The 19374-nt window shown below is 44.2% G+C and overlaps 1 protein-coding gene across 2 annotated transcripts in view; it reads right to left on the reverse strand.

The window, feature by feature from the left end:
• The window catches only part of LOC115101014 (homer protein homolog 1-like), a 76225-nt gene that overhangs the window by 3968 nt on the left and 52883 nt on the right, over nt 1-19374 (reverse strand). The window contains exons 4-8 of one of the 2 annotated variants that reach the window (XM_029620158.2): nt 10316-10408; nt 9154-9302; nt 8149-8308; nt 6638-6748; nt 6260-6340 (exon numbers count right to left, since the gene is read on the reverse strand). In XM_029620158.2, coding sequence (XP_029476018.1) covers nt 6260-6340; nt 6638-6748; nt 8149-8308; nt 9154-9302; nt 10316-10408 — 594 coding nt within the window. Of the gene's footprint in view, nt 1-5118; nt 6341-6637; nt 6749-8148; nt 8309-9153; nt 9303-10315; nt 10409-19374 lie in introns of those variants that run through there. The other variant, XM_065004703.1, reaches the window with a different exon arrangement.

The raw sequence follows: 19374 nt of genomic DNA on the forward strand, positions 1-19374 counted from the left end.
GAGGGATCTAAAATCACGCCTGACAAGGCCAATGAAATCTGTGCCTTGCTGGAAGCCCTGCCTTCCCCAGGTGATAAGCGTCAGGCTCGGATTCATTCCTTCAATTTAACACGGCTCTTCACCCAGCACCGGGATGGGCCGGAGAGGGGCCATGTCGGTGTTGTACCTCGTTTCCCTCCTTCAGTGAACAGTATACACAGAACATGGTTGCCATATTCTCAGAACATAACATATTCATGTTCGAGACGCGATTCATGGGAACGTTGCGAGAACATTCACGTGTCCAGAACATTCAACGGTCCCATGAAACGTGTCTAGAACATTCATATCTTATGTTCTGAGAACATGGCAACCATGTTCTGTGTACGTTTGGTGGGACATTGATGGAATGTTTTCCTAACCCAACAGAAAACTGGACACATGAATGTTCTTGCAACCTTCCCATGAAACGTGTCTAGAACATTCATGTCATAAGTTCTGAGAACATAGTAACTACGTTCTGGGTAAGTTACTTTGTGTAACAGTATAGACTTTACGTCCGTCCCCTCTCCCCGACCTGGACGCGAACCAGGGACGCTCTGCACACGTTAACAGTCACCCTCGAAGCATCGTTACCCATCGCTCCACAAAAGCAGCGCAACGGGAACAACTACTTCAAGGTCTCAGAGCGAGTGATGTCACCGATTGAAACGCTATTAGCGCGCACCACCGCTAACTAGCTAGCCATTTCACATTGGTTACAATTGGACATTACGGGACATTATGGTCTCTTGGACATATTTATTGCACATCCCAGGAACATTCCTATGAAGATTTTAGTAAATTACCTAATACGGGAATGTTCTCTAAAGTTGTGGGAATGTTTGTTGTTAGCTGGGAAGTCCCGACCCCTTTTCGAAGAAAGGAAATACCGTCTGTACCAGTCGTCCTGGATCCGACAAAGAAACCACTCGGATTGCCCGCGCCTGGAGACGGCAGGATATTGCCTCCCCCAAAACGGGCACCGAGGCCTTGGGAACAGTCGACGTGACGACGCCCCAGGAGCGTGAGGGGCGCGCAACAAATTGTAGCCTGTAACCCGACATCACCGTTCGCATGATCCAGAGCAACACTGCGCGCCATTGGTCAGAGCAGACAGCAAGCCTCCTGTCAAGTGGCATCTGAAGGGGCGCGACGCCATCTTGTGGACTGGAAGAGATGGGATATTTTGGGGTTTCGACCACCATGTGTCTGAACGTGGAGAAGGGACACTTTATTGAAACCACATGTGGGAGACGCAACACATTTGGTACCCGTGAACACTGTGGAACTTTGAGTTGACACAACTGTGTTTATGCGCCAAGGTTTGCCTGGAACCCGGGCCAGGCTGTGTTCACGGACTCCGGCAATCAGTGACGTACCCCGATTGGCAGTGCCCCTTGATGGTACTTCTGTCACAGCGAGCCTACCACGGTTTTAGCCGGTGACCGGCTGGCACCCAGCGCTGGACCCGTACGCATTAAAAATAGACCCAGGAAAACCGCTATCATTTTCTTTATTTTTACTATTTTCTAGTGAAGACATCAAAGCGATGAAATAACACATATGGAATCATGTAATAACCGGAAAAAAGTGTTAAACCAATCAAAATAAGAGCTCGAGTCCAAATTATGGCAAGATCAGCTCAAATAAGCAAAGAGAAGCGACAGTCCATCATTACTTTAAGACATGAAGGTCAGTCAGTGTGGAAAATTTGCAGTCGCAAAAACCATCAAGTGCTATGATGAAACTGGCTCTCATGAGGACCCCCACAGGAATGGAAGACTCAGAGCTACCTCTGCTGCAGAGGATAAGTTCATTAGAGTTACCAGCCTCAGAAATTGCAGCCCAAACTGTTCAGAGGGGACTGCGTGAATCAGGCCTTCATGGTTGAATTTCTGCAAAGAAACCACTACTAAAGGACACCAAGAAGAAGAGACTTGCTTGGGCCAAGAAACACGAGCAATGGACATTAGACCTGTGGAAATCTGTCCTTTAATGAGTCCAAATTTGACATTTTTGGTTCCAACCGCCGTGTCTTTGTGAGACGCAGAGTAGGTGAATGAACGATCTCCGCATATGTGGTTCCCACCCTGAAGCATGGAGGAGGAGGTAGTATGATGGTGCTTAGCTGGAGACACTGTCAGTGATTTATAATTGACGTCGGAAGTTTGCATACACCTTGGCCAAATACATTTAAAAACTCAGTATTTCACAATTCCTGACATTTAATCAGAGTAAAAAATCCCCGTCTTAGGTAAATTAGGACCACCACTTTATTTTAAGAATGTGAAATGTCAGTATAATGGTAGTGAGAAGGATTTATTTCAGCTTTTATTTATTTCATCACATTCCCAGCTGGTCAGAAGTTTACATACACTCAATTAGTATTTGGTAGCATTGCCTTTAAATTGTTTAACTTGGGTCAAACGTTTTGAGTAGCCTTCCACAAGCTTCCCACAATAAGTTGGGTGAATTTTGGCCCATTCCTCCTGACAGAGCTGGTGTAACTGAGTCAGGTTTGTAGGCCTCCTTGCTCGCACGCACACAGTCATTGTCCATTTGGAAGACCCATTTGGGACCAAGCTTTTTACTTCTTGACTGATGTCTTGAGATGTTGCTTCAATATATCCACATCATTTTCCTCCCTTGATGCCATCTATTTGGGAAGTGCACCAGTCCCTCCTGCAGCAAAGCACCCCCACAACATGATGCTGCTACCCCCACGCTTCACGGTTGGGATGGTGTTCTTCGGTTTGCAAGCCTCCCTTTTTCCTCCAAACATAACGATGGTCATTATGGCCAAACAGTTCTATTTTTGTTTCATCAAACCAGAGGACATTTCTCCAAAAAGTATGATCTTTGTCCCCATGTGCAGTTGCAAACCGTAGTCTGGCTTTTTTATGGCAGTTTTGGAGCAGTGGCTTCTTCCTTGCTGAGCGGCCTTTCAGGTTATGTCGATATAGGACTCATTTTACTGTGGATATAGATACTTTTGTACCTGCTTTCTCCAGCATCTTCACAAGGTCCTTTGCTGTTGTTCTGGGATTGTTTTGCACTCGTCACACCAAATGACGTTCATCTCTTGGAGACAGAATGTATCTCCTTCCTGAGCAGTATGACAGCTGTGTGGTCCCATGGTGTTTATACTTGCGTACTATTGTTTGTACAGATAAACATGGTACCTTCAGGCGTTTTGAAATTGCTCCCAAGGATGAACCAGACTTGTGGGGGTCTACAATTTCTTTCTGAGGTCTTGGCTGATTTCTTTTGATTTTCCAATGATGTCAATCAAAGAGGCACTGAGTTTGAAGGTAGGCCTTGAAATGCATCCACAGGCACACTTCAAATTGATTCAAATGATGTCAATTAGCCTATCAGAAGCTTCTAAAGGCATTACATAATTTTCTGGAATTGTCCTAGTTGTTTATAGGCACAGTCAACTTAGTGTATGTACACCTCTGACCCACTGGAATTGTGATACAGTGAATTATAAGTGAAATAATCCATCTGTAAACAATTGTTGGAAAATTTACTTGTGTCCTGCACTAACTGACTTGCCAAAACTATAGTATGTTAACAAAACATTTGTGGAGTGTTTGCAAAACAAGTTATAATGACTCCAACCTAAGTGTATGTAAACTTCCGACTTCAACTGTATTTATAATTCTAGGCACACTTAACCAGCATGGCTACCACAGCATTCTGCAGCGATAAGCTGAATGTTCTAGGCAAGTTTCAGGGGAACATTGCTAGAACATTCATGGGTTCAGTTTTCTTTGGGTTAGGAAAATATTCCATCAATGTCCCACAGCTCCAGGCCGTGTAAGGGCTATTTGACCAAGAAGGAGAATAATGGGGTGCTGCATCAGATGACCTGGCCTCCACAATCATCCGACCTCAACCCAATTGTGATGGTTTGGGATGAGTTGTACCACAGAGTGAAGGAAAAGCAGCCAACAAGTGCTCAGCATATGTGGGAACTCCTTCAAGACTGTTGGAAAAGCATTCCAGGTGAAGCTGGTTGATGCTGGTTCAAGGAAAAGGGTGGCTACTTTGAAGAATCTAAAATATATTTTGATTTAACACTTTTTTGGTTACTACATGATTCCATATGTGTTATTCCATAGTTTTGATGTATTCCATATTATTCTACAATGTAGAAAATAGTAAAATAAAGAAAAACCCTTGAATGAGTAGGTGTGTCCAAACTTTTGACTGGTACTGCAAGTATTCACACCCCTAAGTCGATACCTACCTACAGCAGTGAATCTTTCTGGGTACGTTTCTAAGAGCTTTCCACACCACGCCCACTACTCTTTTCAAAATTATTCTAGCTCTGTCAAATTGGTTGTTGATCATTGCTAGACAACCATTTTCAGGTCTTGAAAATATTGAGAGTAGTATTCCGTAATTGGATTTTCCATAAACATAACACTTATTTTTCAAGACAAAAATGTATTACTTTAGTACCTTGTTGCAAACAGGATGCATGTTTTAGAATATTTTGTACAGGCTTTCTTCTTTTCCCTCTGTCATTTAGGTTAGTATTGTGGAGTATATACAATGTCGTTGGCAATCCTCAGTTTTCTCCTATGCAGCCAATAAGCTCTGTAACTGTTTTAAAGTCCCCATTGGCCTCATGGTGAACTCCCTGACCGGTTTCCTTCCTCTCCGGCAACTGAGTTAGGAAGCACGTCTGTATCTTTGTAGTGACGGTGTATTGATACACCATCCAAAGTGTAATTATGCTCAAAAGGGAAATTCAGTGTCTGCTTTTTAATTTTAACCCGTCTAACGGTGGAATTGGGTCTCTCTTTTATTTAGTATATGTAGCTAAGGGAGGTTTTCCAATACCTCGCAAAGAAGGGTGGATAAAAAAATGTTTGTTTAAAAAAAAACAGACAATGAATATCCATTTGAGCATGGTGATGTTATTAATTACACTTTGGATGGTGTCAATACACAGTCACTACAAAGATACAGACGTGCTTCCTAACTCAGTTGCCGGAGAGGAAGGAAACCGGTCAGGGAGTTCACCATGAGGCCAATGGGGACTTTAAAACAGTTATAGAGTTTAATGGCTGTGATAGGAGAAAACTGAGGATCAACAACATTGTATTTACTCCACAATACTAACCTACTTGACAGAGTGAAAAGAAGGAAGCCTGTACAGAATATTTATTGTTCTCCAAAACCTGCATCCTGTCTGCAACAAGGCGCTAAAGTAATACTCCAAAGAATTTGGCAAAGCCATTTAATATTTGTCCTGAATAAAAAGTGTTATGTTTGGGGCAAATCCAACACAGCACATTACTGAGTACCACTCTCCATATTTTCAAGCATAGTGGTAGCTGAATCATGTTATGGGTATGCTTGTAATCGTTAAGGACAGGGGAGACTATCCGGATAATAAAGAAATGGAATGGCGCTAAGCGCAGGTAAAATCTGAGGAAAATCTAGTTCAGTTTGCTTTCCACCAGAAAGAGATGGATTCCCCTTTCAGCAGGACAAAACACAAGGCCAAATCTACACTGGAGTTGCTTACCAAGAAGACGGTGAATGTTCCAGAGTGGCCGAGTTGCAGTTTTGAGTTAAATCTACTTAAAAATACAATCAAAGCCTATGAATACTTCCTGAAGGCACTGTTTGTCTGCTGCAGAGGGACAAGAGAGAGCCATGAGAGAAAACGAGTTTTGATCAGTCATGGAAATAAAAGTGCTGAAACAAATTGGTTTCCCATTTAGAAAGATGGAGAACAAGCTATGCCAAAGTTTTTGTGCAGGTACAGCCAACAAGCACAAAAATGATATTGTAATATTGTCAAAACTATACGATATATCGTCCCCCAAAAATATCCCGATATGTAACTGTATCAATTTTTTCTCCAATCATTATCCAGGGGATGAGCACGCTCAACCGCTGAGGGACCGTTTAGTTAGTGCAACATAAGACAGTCCCGTGTTCCAAATGTTTGTTTTGGCAGCGTGAATCGTTCCTGTCAACACCGAGGTGAAGAGAGGAATAATTGAATCAATGAATCTGATGCCTCAAGCTTATCTCCTGTGGAAGGCGGGGCTTCCAGCGAGGCGCAGATTTCATTGGCCTTGTCAGGTGTCATTTTAGATCCTTCAACTGAAGTCACGAGAGTGCCACTGCCCACACTATGTTGTACCGACGCTGACTGACTGAAAGAGAACAGGTGTGTAAAGGCCCAGTGCGGTGTGTTCATTCGTCTCGCCTGCAGTTTCTGTGTTAGTGATTCCTTTTGAGTCTGGAACTCATTGGCGCTCTCCACTTCCTCTTTCAGCCTCTCCAGTTCCTGCAGGGAGGGAAAAGATACATTTACAAGTTTCAAGTTTTATTTGTCACATGCACAAGTACAGTGAAACGCTTAACTTGCAAGCCCTTCCCAACAGTGCAGTATTCAATATCAAAATAGTTTAACCAACAAAAAAACAGGAGAATGTAAGCTACATACAGGGTCAGTGCCAGTACCAAACGTACAATGTGCAGGGATACTGGAATGGCTCTAAAGACACAGGGCTTACATGTATGCGTTTCTCCCTCACAAACGCAGTTTACATGCCACAAGCACTTGCGCACACACACTCCTTACCTCCTCCTTGGACTTTAATGCCGACTCCAGTTCTTCTATCGTCTGGTTGAGCTCAGTCTTCTGGGATTTGATGACGGTCATCTGACCACTCACACACTCCAGCTCTGTTACCTGAGGACATACACAGTGTGGGTAAGCACACATTTGATCTGTTTGTTCAGCCTCTTTATTACAGACCTGGGCTCCAATTCTATTTCTAATATCTCAATTACTTTCACATTACACTTTGAAGTAAGTATTCCGATATGTTTTATTTGTAAAGACAAGTAGTTGAATATCGGAATGTATTTGAAAATGCACTTGGAAAGTATTGGCATGTATTTAAAAAGAGTCAAATACACTGATTCAAAAACACTCGCAAGCATTTGGAAAGAATTTGAAAAATAAGTATTTGAAAATACTTTCAAAAAGTTCCAATACGGGTTGTTGATTCGGGCCACATTATTTGAAAAAAAAAACTACAAAAAAACACAGAAAATAAGTATTTAAATAACAGATCATCAAATACACATGTATTGAAAACCAGGTCTGCTCTTCTACCCGTTTATAAACTCAGTCTTACTAGTTTGTATAGTTAATTTATCTTAGCCATTTGTGTATTCTCTCTCTATTACTTTATGAAGTTAGTCAGTCTTACATGTATGTAGTCTCTCAGCCCCTCCTGGTAAGCAGCCAGATGTGTATTATATAAAGTTAGTCAGTCTTACATGTGTATGTAGTCTCTCAGCCCCCTCTGGTATGTAGCAGCCCCCTCCTGGTAAGCAGCCAGATGTGTATTATATAAAGTTAGTCAGTCTTACATGTGTATGTAGTCTCTCAGCCCCTCCAGCCAGATGTGTATTATATAAAGTTAGTCAGTCTTACATGTGTATGTAGTCTCTCAGCCTCCTGCCAGATGTGTATTCTATAAAGGTAGCAGTCTTACAGATGTCAGTATTCTATAAAGGTAGTCAGTCTTACATGTGTATGTAGTCTCTCAGCCCCCTCCTGGTAAGCAGCCAGATGTGTATTATATAAAGTTAGTCAGTCTTACATGTGTATGTAGTCTCTCAGCCCCCTCCTGGTAAGCAGCCAGATGTGTATTATATAAAGTTAGTCAGTCTTACATGTGTATGTAGTCTCTCAGCCTCCTCCTGGTAAGCAGCCCAGATGTGGTAAGCAGCCAGATGTATATAAATGTTAGTCAGTCTTAGCCAGATGTGTATTATATATGTCTTACATGTGTATGTAGTCTCTCAGCCCCCTCCTGGTAAGCAGCCAGATGTGTATTATATAAAGTTAGTCAGTCTTACATGTGTATGTAGTCTCTCAGCCCCCTCCTGGTAAGCAGCCAGATGTGTATTATATAAAGTTAGTCAGTCTTACATGTGTATGTAGTCTCTCAGCCCCCTCCTGGTAAGCAGCCAGATGTGTATTATATAAAGTTAGTCAGTCTTACATGTGTATGTAGTCTCTCAGCCTCCTCCTGGTAAGCAGCCAGATGTGTATTCTATAAAGGTAGTCAGTCTTACGCGTGTATGTAGTCTCTCAGCCTCCTCCTGGTAAGCAGCCAGTTGTTGTTTCCACTGTTTGACGTTAGCTGTGGACTCCAGCAGAGCTGCTGTCAGCTTGGCATTGTTGCCCTTCAGGGCTGCCAGCTCGGCCTCCCAGTGCTTGTTTATACTGGACGAACTGGGGACAGACAGACAGCCAACCATAAACTTCAGAAGTGTTTAGGTGACCATGAGTGGAGACCAAGATCCAGACTGATTTAGACCGGGACATGAATGCTTTTTTTGTAGTCTTGAGTGGTCTTAAGACCACAAGATTAACACTCCATCTCTGATAAAACGTCATAATTGTCTTCCTGAAGAATAGAAATGCTATCATTTGACTCTTGGGTAGAATACTAAACCATTCCAGCAGCAATGTACAAATTATACACGTTCAACTTCTTGTTCATCAGCATTACCAAGCTCAGAGGGCAGAGGTGACATAAGGGGAACCACGTATAGTGAATATGGAGAGCTGGGGGGACCAAATTCATTTCCATTCATTTAGTAATTCATAATTCAATCAGAGCCACACAGTGTTTTAATGTAATTCTTTACTGCTGTCCAGGGGCTCTGGGACCACATGAATAAGAGATGGATAAATAGACACATCCAAGGCCTGGCCGGGCGAACCGCACGCACGGTACTGCTGCTGTGCCAATTTCACTTTAAACCATCACTCTAAAGAGAGGTCCCAGTGGACAGTTAAACCCCCCCCCCCCATTACCAGGCTGAACATGGGAGCACTGTGGAGTACTGCGTCTGTTCAGCGTGTAACAGAGGAAGATGAGGGAATTTTAAATGAGGGAATTGGAAGACAGTTTTTGTATTTAAATTGGTGTTAGCTTAACATTTCCACAGAACTGAATGTGTTCATTTCTTCAGCCTTCGTCCACTGTCCGACCATGCGTTGCCCAATAAGGTGCACCTCTCTTTGGGCTTGGCACCCTACTCCTGCCCCCGGTTTTAGAGCCTGGTTCTTACCTGTGAGAGAAGGGCAGTTGGTTCTGAGACGGCTCGGCACGGGGCTCGGGGAGGTACTGCGGCGTTTCGGGGGTGGTGCCCCTCTCGTCATCAGTGCCGTTGATGCTCTCCGGGGTCAAAGGTGACTGCAGGTCGCCGGTGGCCGACTCCTGGAATGACGTAAACCAGAAGGTTAAAGGAACAAAAATACCCATAAACTGTTGTTGTATGTTCTCATGTGCTGGGTAAAGAAAAGATGTAATGTGGAGAGAATACCTGCAAAAATGATTTATACTCCACAGGAAGTGATGTTACATTTAGTTTTTTTTTTCAAGTGAGTAGGACTGTGTGTTTTTAAGTGAGCCTGAAACATCACTTTATGGGAGCATAAATATCTGACATTGGGAGATAGGAGCGTTCATCTGAGACTGAGATGTTAATCTGATATTAGGATGGGAGAGAGAGAGAGGGGTTGTTAATCCACGGCGGAGGGCAGGGTTCTCCCCAAAGAGCGGAACAGTTCCATTCAACACCATGTTCAATTCTGGTTTAAATATATACGGTACATCCATTTTTCTAAGATACTGCTGTGACAACATTCTGGGGAGACCCCCTGAAGGGCTGGAGTGTGTTAGCCTAGGGTTGGGTGGAAGCTGGAGGTGTCAACGCTGGACTGGGGTAGGAGGCGACGCAGGAGGGTTATCTGAGACTGGGGTCAGATGACAATGATTTTGATTTCATTTTACCTTCTTTCTTACAGGTACTTTGGGAGGTACTTTGGGAAGTACTGGGAGCACATTCTTTTTAACTGCAGCGACCTGGGAAAGAGTTGCAGGGGAGAAGAGATGGGTTGAATGAGCCAATTGAAAGCTGGGGGTGGTTGGGTGGCCAGGTTGGGAGTTTAGCCAGGAAACTGGAGTGAACACACTACTCTTGCTATGGGAGTTGTGACCACGGACACTCCCATTAGGAATCAGTTTAACGTCTCATCCATGGGACTTGACTCTTTTGCAGGGTCGTGTTTCCAATCACTTCCTATGATACTTATATAATTTAAGGTCCATTCACTCCCATTGTTTTCCGGTAAAAATAAATAAATAAAATATATAAGGGAAGGGTTATCCTGGTCCAAAGACACCATGAGGATGGGGTTAGGATTAGGGGTGTTTGTGGTTGGGATTACCTGAGAAGGGGTGCTGGTGAGTTCCATCTTCTCCTGGGATTTCTCCTTGGCTAACCGAGCTGCCTCTTTAAACTCAGCAAACTTCTCTGCAAACTGTGAAAGAACCACAAAGACACAGACCAAACTGACTAAACCAGTCCGTGTGTTTGTGATGTGTGTGTCTGTACGCACACGCGTGTTTGTGAGCGCAAGCTTGCGTATGTGTCTCCCCGTCCAAGTCTGAGATCCCCCACATGCTTCAGGATGTCCACCATAGAGAGAAATAGTAATGGCATCTTTTTGTAGGCACCAACTGGCGGCAAGGTTTGTTGGACAAAGCCTATGGTGCCTATGGTGAAATGAATGGCGTTTCCGTAGGATTTTTCCTACGCAGAAAATAAGGTCTGTGGTAAACACAGGCTTAGGAGATCTTATACGTTTTGTTCTGTGAGACAATCTTCATCAGCGAAACTTTTTGTGAACTTTGAAGCATTTATATAATGAAAAAATAAGCACATGAAGGCGTCATAATTCATAAAGGTCATGTTAACTGACTGATATCTCACAGAACAAAACATAGAAGATCTCCTAAGCCTGTGTTAACCTCAGAACTTTTTTGGGGGCGTTTATCCTAAAAACCCTATTCTTTCCTCATTAAATTTTCCCCATAGGGAAGGTTGAACGAACCAGAGGTAACTCATTTCCTGGTTTTAGGACGACACGCTGGCGAGCTCTATTGTCCCTGTATCCAAGCAAACAAAGGTAACCTGCCTAAATGACTAATCGCCCTGTAGCACTAACTTATGTCATCATGAAGTGCTTTGATCCCACCTGGACAAGAGGAATACGCAGACCACAGGCAACAACAACCTCCCCCATGGACCTGGACAAGAGGAATACGCAGACCACAGGCAACAACAACCTCCCCCATGGACCTGGACAAGAGGAATACGCAGACCACAGGCAACAACAACCTCCCCCATGGACCTGGACAAGAGGAATACGCAGACCACAGGCAACAACAACCTCCCCCATGGACCTGGACAAGAGGAATACGCAGACCACAGGCAACAACAACCTCCCCCATGGACCTGGACAAGAGGAATGGACAAGAGGAACGCAGACCACAGGCAACAACAACCTCCCCCATGGACCTGGACAAGAGGAATACGCAGACCACAGGCAACAACAACCTCCCCCATGGACCTGGACAAGAGGAATACGCAGACCACAGGCAACAACAACCTCCCCCATGGACCTGGACAAGAGGAATACCTACGTGAGAATACGGTTCATCGGCTACAGTTCAGCTTTCAACACCATAGTCCCTTCAAAGCTCATCGCTGAACTCCTCTCTCTGCAACTGGATCCTGGACTTCCTGACACGCAGACCGCAGGCGGTGAGCATAGGCAACAAACAACCTCCCCCATGGTGACTTTCAACATGGGGGCCCCCAGGGGTGTGTGCTCAGCCCCCTCCTGTATTCCCTGTACACCCATGACTGCGTGGCCATGCATGACTCAAACACCATCATTAAGTTTGCCGACGAGACAACAGTACCTCGGAACAACAGGCTCCGAGACAGCTTCTACCACCAGGCCATCAGAATGCAAAACAGCTAACCCTATCGGTCTCTCAGTCTGCACAGACCTTAGTGACTATTACACACAAGCACACACACAGCTGCTCTAGTATATGAGTGGTAAGTTGAGCCATTTTTAACATTCAGCATCACTCCGTCAAGGGAAATATAGTACGGATGTGATGGTTTCAAATGTTTAGGATATGACTGCGTCGGTCCCAAACCGATCCTAATGTAACATGCGTCGGTCAGAAAATTGATTCAAACGTTACAAATCGCAGATTCAATAACATGGTTTTGCTCATATTACTTTCTCTCTACCATCCCAAAAAATACCTCACCTTTTGTGACATCTTCAGTGTCAAACTGCGCACTGTGCCCAGCTTCGCGAGATGTAGTCGGCCTGTTCCTGATCTTTCACATCTGCGCGGCACCTTCAGCATTCAAATGCTAAAATGTCTTGCGCAATATTAGGCTTCATTAGATGAGTGACAACCCACGACATTTTCTAGGTTATTGTTATCTATGCACTGTTGAAAATGGTATTTTACCGGTGTAAAAAGTGAGCTAACGGAGACACAACGCTCATCTGGCTATACATGCTGAACAATAGATTTGATTTAGATTGTTCAGGTGTACCATCAGTAATAGTTTTGCTTTAAACTATCAGGTCATTTTTACACGTTCAATTTGATGATTTCATTATGAGGAATCACTTTTGTGAGGCACACTGCATGTAGTGATGTGCAGTTCGCAAACGATACGTTCTTTTTGAACGACTATTTTTACTGACTCGAGAGTCATGATTAGTTTTTCTCAGTGACTTGTTCATTTGACCCGCTGGCTGCAATGAGTCCTATAGCACGGGTCTCAAACTGGGTCCTATAGCACGGGTCTCAAACTGGGTCCTATAGCACGGGTCTCAAACTGGGTCCTATAGCACGGGTCTCAAACTGGGTCCTATAGCACGGGTATTCTCAAACTGGGGTATTCTCAAACTGGGTCCTATAGCACAGGTATTCTCAAACTGGGTCCTATAGCACGGGTCTCAAACTGGGTCCTATAGCACGGGTATTCTCAAACTGGGGTATTCTCAAACTGAGGTATTCTCAAACTGGGGTATTCTCAAACTGGGTCCTATAGCACGGGTATTCTCAAACTGGGGTATTCTCAAACTGGGGTATTCTCAAACTGGGGTATTCTCAAACTGGGTCCTATAGCACGGGTATTCTCAAACTGAGGTATTCTCAAACTGGGGTATTCTCAAACTGGGTCCTATAGCACGGGTATTCTCAAACTGGGTCCTATAGCACGGGTATTCTCAAACTGGGGTATTCTCAAACTGGGTCCTATAGCACGGGTATTCTCAAACTGGGTCCTATAGCACGGGTATTCTCAAACTGGGGTACGCCAAATATTTTTTTTTATAAAAAATTCACACAGTCCATTTATATTTTCCAACGGGGCTATACATTTGGGTTCGTTTTTTTCTCTCGCCTGAGTAGCCTCGTTTCACTGCCAAAAATAAAATGAAACCATCTGGTGTTCAGCGAAACAAAACAATGTCAAATACAGGGAACCTAGACAAATAATTAACATCCAAATCACATTATGTAACGGTTTTCTTCCTGGGAAGGAGAGGAGGACCAAAACGCAGCGTGGTTGAAGTTCATGGTTCTTTAATAAGAGAGACACTTAACATGAACAAACTACAAAACAATAAACGTGGCAAAACCAAAACAGCCCTATCTGGTGCAGCAAACACAAAGACAGGAAACAACCACCCACAAAACACAACACAAAACAGGCTACCTAAATATGGTTCCCAATCAGAGACAATGACTAACACCTGCCTCTGATTGAGAACCATATCAGGCCAAACATAGAAATAGACAAAACAGACACACAACATAGAATGCCCACCCAGCTCACGTCCTGACCAACACTAAAACAAGGAAAACACAAAAGAACTATGGTCAGAACGTGACACATTAACCATTACTCTCTCGCGGGAATTCCACTAACGGTCCGTACGTAGCCAAACGTAGCTGCTGCTCATTCCGTTTGCTCGAAAATGGATAAATGTTTTAAAAAAGTAAGGCCTGCGTCCATAGAGACACATACCAGCTCTACTGGAAGTACTGCTACTACCAGCAGTACTACACCTGCAACTGTCAACGACAAGTTGTTCTGCTTCCACGAGCACATCCAATGCTAGCATCAGTAATTCTACATTTGTTGTTAGCCCAGCTAGCATGGACACTGACAGTTGTGAATCTGATGTAGCCGAAGAGCTACTGCCCCTTACCCGGGAAAGCACCGAACAACAGACAGGGATGTTGGACCATCAGAGGTGCACATATGATGATAACTACATTGATTTTGAGTTCATTTATACTGGGAGTAGTGCCTTTCCTTAGCCACAGTGTGATATATCCAAGATGACATAGCAGTTCAGACGTCTTTTGTCCTCGTCTTGTCGTGTCCCGTATATATAGATATTTACAACTTTTTTCACAAACATTTTTTTTTAATTTTCCATCAACTCATCTTCAAAACACTCTCCTGCAACCCGCCTCACCAATTTATATTTATAAAAAAGTATTATTTACCTCAAATCTGTAATCCTCCAAGAAGCTAGCCAGAAACTCCAAGAAGCTAGCAAGAAACTAGCCAGAAGCTAGCCAGGAGCTAGCCAGAAGCTAGCCCAGAAGCTAATCCAGAAGCTAGTTCAGAAGCTAGTTAGCTTCTTTACTGGCAAATCGTTAGTATTCAGCTAACCACGGTTTGTGGTCATCAGCTATCCTTTAGCTCGAAAATCTATCGGCAGTTTTGTACGGCGCAGCGCAGCGCGGCTCGGAACGGAACATACCGGACCAATTTTTCTTTCCATGTCCCTGGATTTCAACCGCTAACTCTGGACATTCATACCTGGATCTCACAGCTAGCTAGCTAATATCCGTGTGACTATCGGCTTTCGTCGATTCCGGAGCAAACATCAATTATTCCGGAGCTAGCCAGCTCCGTCAATCACTCCTGAGTTCCATCAATCACTCCTGGGCTGCAGTCACCTATCCGGACCCGTTTTACTGCCTACGCGGAGCCCCACCGGGCCTTCACAACTGGACTGCCGACGTTATCTACCCGAAGGAGTTATCCGGCTGGCTCCTCCGTCGCGACGTTACCTGAACGCCCATCTGCGGCCTGCTAACCGTTAGCTGTCTTATCGGCTGCTATCTGAATAGACAATCGGACAATTTATTTATTTATTATTATTATGTTTTCTTCTTGGGCTTCTATAACTATATCTATTGTTTTTATTTTTGTTGTTGTTGTGTGATTTGGATTAATCCCCTCTACCACACGGAACCCCACTAATCTACTGACGGAACGCAAGAGGTGGCTAACAACAGACCTCCATCCTATGCTAGCTTGCTACTGATGGCCGGGCTAGCTGTCTAAATCGCCGTGACCCCCAACCAACCTCTCCACTCACCGGACCCTTTGGATCACTCGACTAAGCATGCCTCTCCTTAATGTCAATATGCCTTGTCCATTGCTGTTCTGGTTAGTATTTATTGGCTTATTTTACTGTAGAGCCTCTAGTCCTGCTCACTATACCTTATCCAACCTATTAGTTCCACCACCCACACATGCAATGACATCTCCTGGTTTCAATGATGTTTCTAGAGACAATATCTCTCTCTTCATCACTCAATACCTAGGTTTACCTCCACTGTATTCACATCCTACCATACCTTTGTCTGTACATTATACCTTGATGCTATTTTATCGCTCCCAGAAACCTCCTTTTACTCTCTGTTCCAGACGTTATAGGCGACCAATTCTTATTGCCTTTAGCCGTACCCTTATTCTACTCCTCCTATGTTCCTCTGGCGATGTAGAGGTGAATCCAGGCCCTGCAGTGCCTAGCTCCACTCCTATTCCCCAGGCACTCTCTTTTGACAACTTCTGTAACCGTAATAGCCTTGGTTTCATGCATGTTAACATTAGAAGCCTCCTCCCTAAGTTTGTTCTATTCACTGCTTTAGCACACTCTGCCAACCCGGATGTTCTAGCTGTGTCTGAATCCTGGCTTAGGAAGACCACCAAAAATTCTGAAATTTTAATTCCAAACTACAACATTTTCAGCCAAGATAGAACTGCCAAAGGGGGCGGTGTTGCAATCTACTGCAAAGATAGCCTGCAGAGTTATGTCCTACTATCCAGGTCTGTACCCAAACAATTTGAACTTCTACTTTTAAAAATCCACCTCTAAAAACAAGTCTCTCACCGTTGCCGCCTGCTATAGACCACCCTCTGCCCCCAGCTGTGCTCTGTGAACTGATTGCCCCCCATCTATCTTCAGAGCTCGTGCTGCTAGGCGACCTAAACTGGAACATGCTTAACACCCCGGCCATCCTACAATCTAAACTTGATGCCCTCAATTTCACACAAATTATCAATGAACCTACCAGGTACCTCCCCAAAGCCTTAAACACGGGCACCCTCATAGATATCATCCTAACCAACTTGCCCTCTAAATACACCTCTGCTGTCTTCAACCAAGATCTCAGCGATCACTGCCTCATTGCCTGCATCCGTAATGGGTCAGCGGTCAAACGACCTCCACTCATCACTGTAAAACGCTCCCTGAAACACTTCAGCGAGCAGGCCTTTCTAATCGACCTGGCCGGGGTATCCTGGAAGGATATTGATCTCATCCCGTCAGTAGAGGATGCCTGGATATTCTTTAAAAATGCCTTCCTAACCATCTTAAATAAACATGCCCCATTCAAGAAATGTAGAACCAGGAACAGATATAGCCCTTGGTTCTCCCCAGACCTGACTGCCCTTAACCAACACAAAAACATCCTATGGCGTTCTGCATTAGCATCGAACAGCCCGCGTGATATGCAGCTGTTCAGGGAAGCTAGAAACCATTATACAGGCAGTTAGAAAAGCCAAGGCTAGCTTTTTCAAGCAGAAATTTGCTTCCTGCAACACTAACTAAAAAATGTTCTGGGACACTGTAAAGTCCATGGAGAATAAGAACACCTCCTCCCAGCTGCCCACTGCACTGAAGATAGGAAACACTGTCACCACTGATAAATCCACCATAATTGAGAATTTCAATAAGCATTTTTCTACGGCTTGCCATGCTTTCCACCTGGCTACTCCTACCCCGGTCAACAGCACTGCACCCCCAACAGCAACTCGCCCAAGCCTTCCCCATTTCTCCTTCTCCCAAATCCGTTCAGCTGATGTTCTGAAAGAGCTGAAAAATCTGGACCCCTACAAATCAGCCAGGCTAGACAATCTGGACCCTTTCTTTCTAAAATTATCTGCCGAAATTGTTGCCACCCCTATTACTAGCCTGTTCAACCTCTCTTTCGTGTCGTCTGAGATTCCCAAAGATTGGAAAGCAGCTGCGGTCATCCCCCTCTTCAAAGGGGGGGACACTCTTGACCCAAACTGCTACATACCTATATCTATCCTACCATGCCTTTCTAAGGTCTTCGAAAGCCAAGTCAACAAACAGATTACCGACCATTTCGAATCTCACCATACCTTCTCTGCTATGCAATCTGGTTTCAGAGCTGGTCATGGGTGCACCTCAGCAACGCTCAAGGTCCTAAACGATATCTTAACCGCCATCGATAAGAAACATTACTGTGCAGCTGTATTCATTGATCTGGCCAAGGCTTTCGACTCTGTCAATCACCACATCCTCATCGGCAGACTCGACAGCCTTGGTTTCTCAAATGATTGCCTCGCCTGGTTCACCAACTACTTCTCTGATAGAGTTCAGTGTGTCAAATCGGAGGGTCTGCTTTCCGGACCTCTGGCAGTCTCTATGGGGGTGCCACAGGGTTCAATTCTTGAACCGACTCTCTTCTCTGTATACATCAATGAGGTCGCTCTTGCTGCTGGTGAGTCTCTGATCCACCTCTACGCAGACGACACCATTCTTTATACTTCTGGCCCTTCTTTGGACACTGTGTTAACAACCCTCCAGGCAAGCTTCAATGCCATAGAACTCTCCTTCCGTGGCCTCCAATTGCTCTTAAATACAAGTAAAACTAAATGCATGCTCTTCAACCGATCGCTACCTGCACCTACCCGCCTGTCCAACATCACTACTCTGGACGGCTCTGACTACAAATACTTAGGTGTCTGGTTAGACTGTAAACTCTCCTTCCAGACCCATATCAAACATCTCCAATCCAAAGTTAAATCTAGAATTGGCTTCCTATTTCGCAACAAAGCATCCTTCACTCATGCTGCCAAACATACCCTTGTAAAACTGACCATCCTACCAATCCTTGACTTTGGCGATATAATTTACAAAATAGCCTCCAATACCCTACTCAACAAATTGGATGCAGTCTATCACAGTGCAATCCGTTTCGTCACCAAAGCCCCATGTACTACCCACCATTGCGACCTGTACGCTCTCGTTGGCTGGCCCTCGCTTCATACTCTTCGCCAAACCCACTGGCTCCATGTCATCTACAAGACCCTGCTAGGTAAAGTCCCCCCTTATCTAAGCTCGCTGGTCACCATAGCATCTCCCACCTGTAGCACACGCTCCAGCAGGTATATCTCTCTAGTCACCCCCAAAACCAATTCTTTCTTTGGCCGCCTCTCCTTCCAGTTCTCTGCTGCCAATGACTGGAACGAACTACAAAAATCTCTGAAACTGGAAACACTTATCTCCCTCACTAGCTTTAAGCACCAACTGTCAGAGCAGCTCACAGATTACTGCACCTGTACATAGCCCACCTATAATTTAGCCCAAACAACTACCTCTTTCCCTACTGTATTTAATTAATTTATTTAGCTCCCCCTTATTTTTCTTTCTACTTTGCACTTTCTTCCATTGCAAATCTACCATTCCAGTGTTTTACTTGCTATATTGTATTTACTTTGCCACCATGGCCTTTTTTTGCCTTTACCTCCCTTCTCACCTCATTTGCTCACATCGTATATTGACTTGTTTATACTGTATTATTGACTGTTTGTTTGTTTTACTCCATGTGTAACTCTGTGTCGTTGTATCTGTCGAACTGCTTTGCTTTATCTTGGCCAGGTCGCAATTGGAAATGAGAACTTGTTCTCAACTTGCCTACCTGGTTAAATAAAGGTGAAATAAAAAATAAATAAAATATGTGCAAAAGTACCATCTCACAACTCGATGAAACCTTCCCTCTTGCGCAGACATTTAGAAGAAAGAAAAAACATACCAATTTGGAAAATAAGCCACGGGAGTTTTTTGAGCGAGAAATAAGGCGACTTTCGAGTAGTAAGACATTTATAAAAGCAACAGATACCATTAATAAAAAGGGTCTAGAAGCGTCTTTTATGGTGAGCTACCGAGTGGCTAGGACAGGCAAGCCCCATACTATAGTAGAGGACTTCATTCTTCCTGCTGCCGCCGATATGGCTGGGACAATGCTGGGGGAAAAGGCCCAAAAAACTATACAGACAATGCCT

Source organism: Oncorhynchus nerka, linkage group LG19, assembly GCF_034236695.1.
Source record: "Oncorhynchus nerka isolate Pitt River linkage group LG19, Oner_Uvic_2.0, whole genome shotgun sequence".
Lineage (NCBI taxonomy): Eukaryota > Metazoa > Chordata > Actinopteri > Salmoniformes > Salmonidae > Oncorhynchus > Oncorhynchus nerka.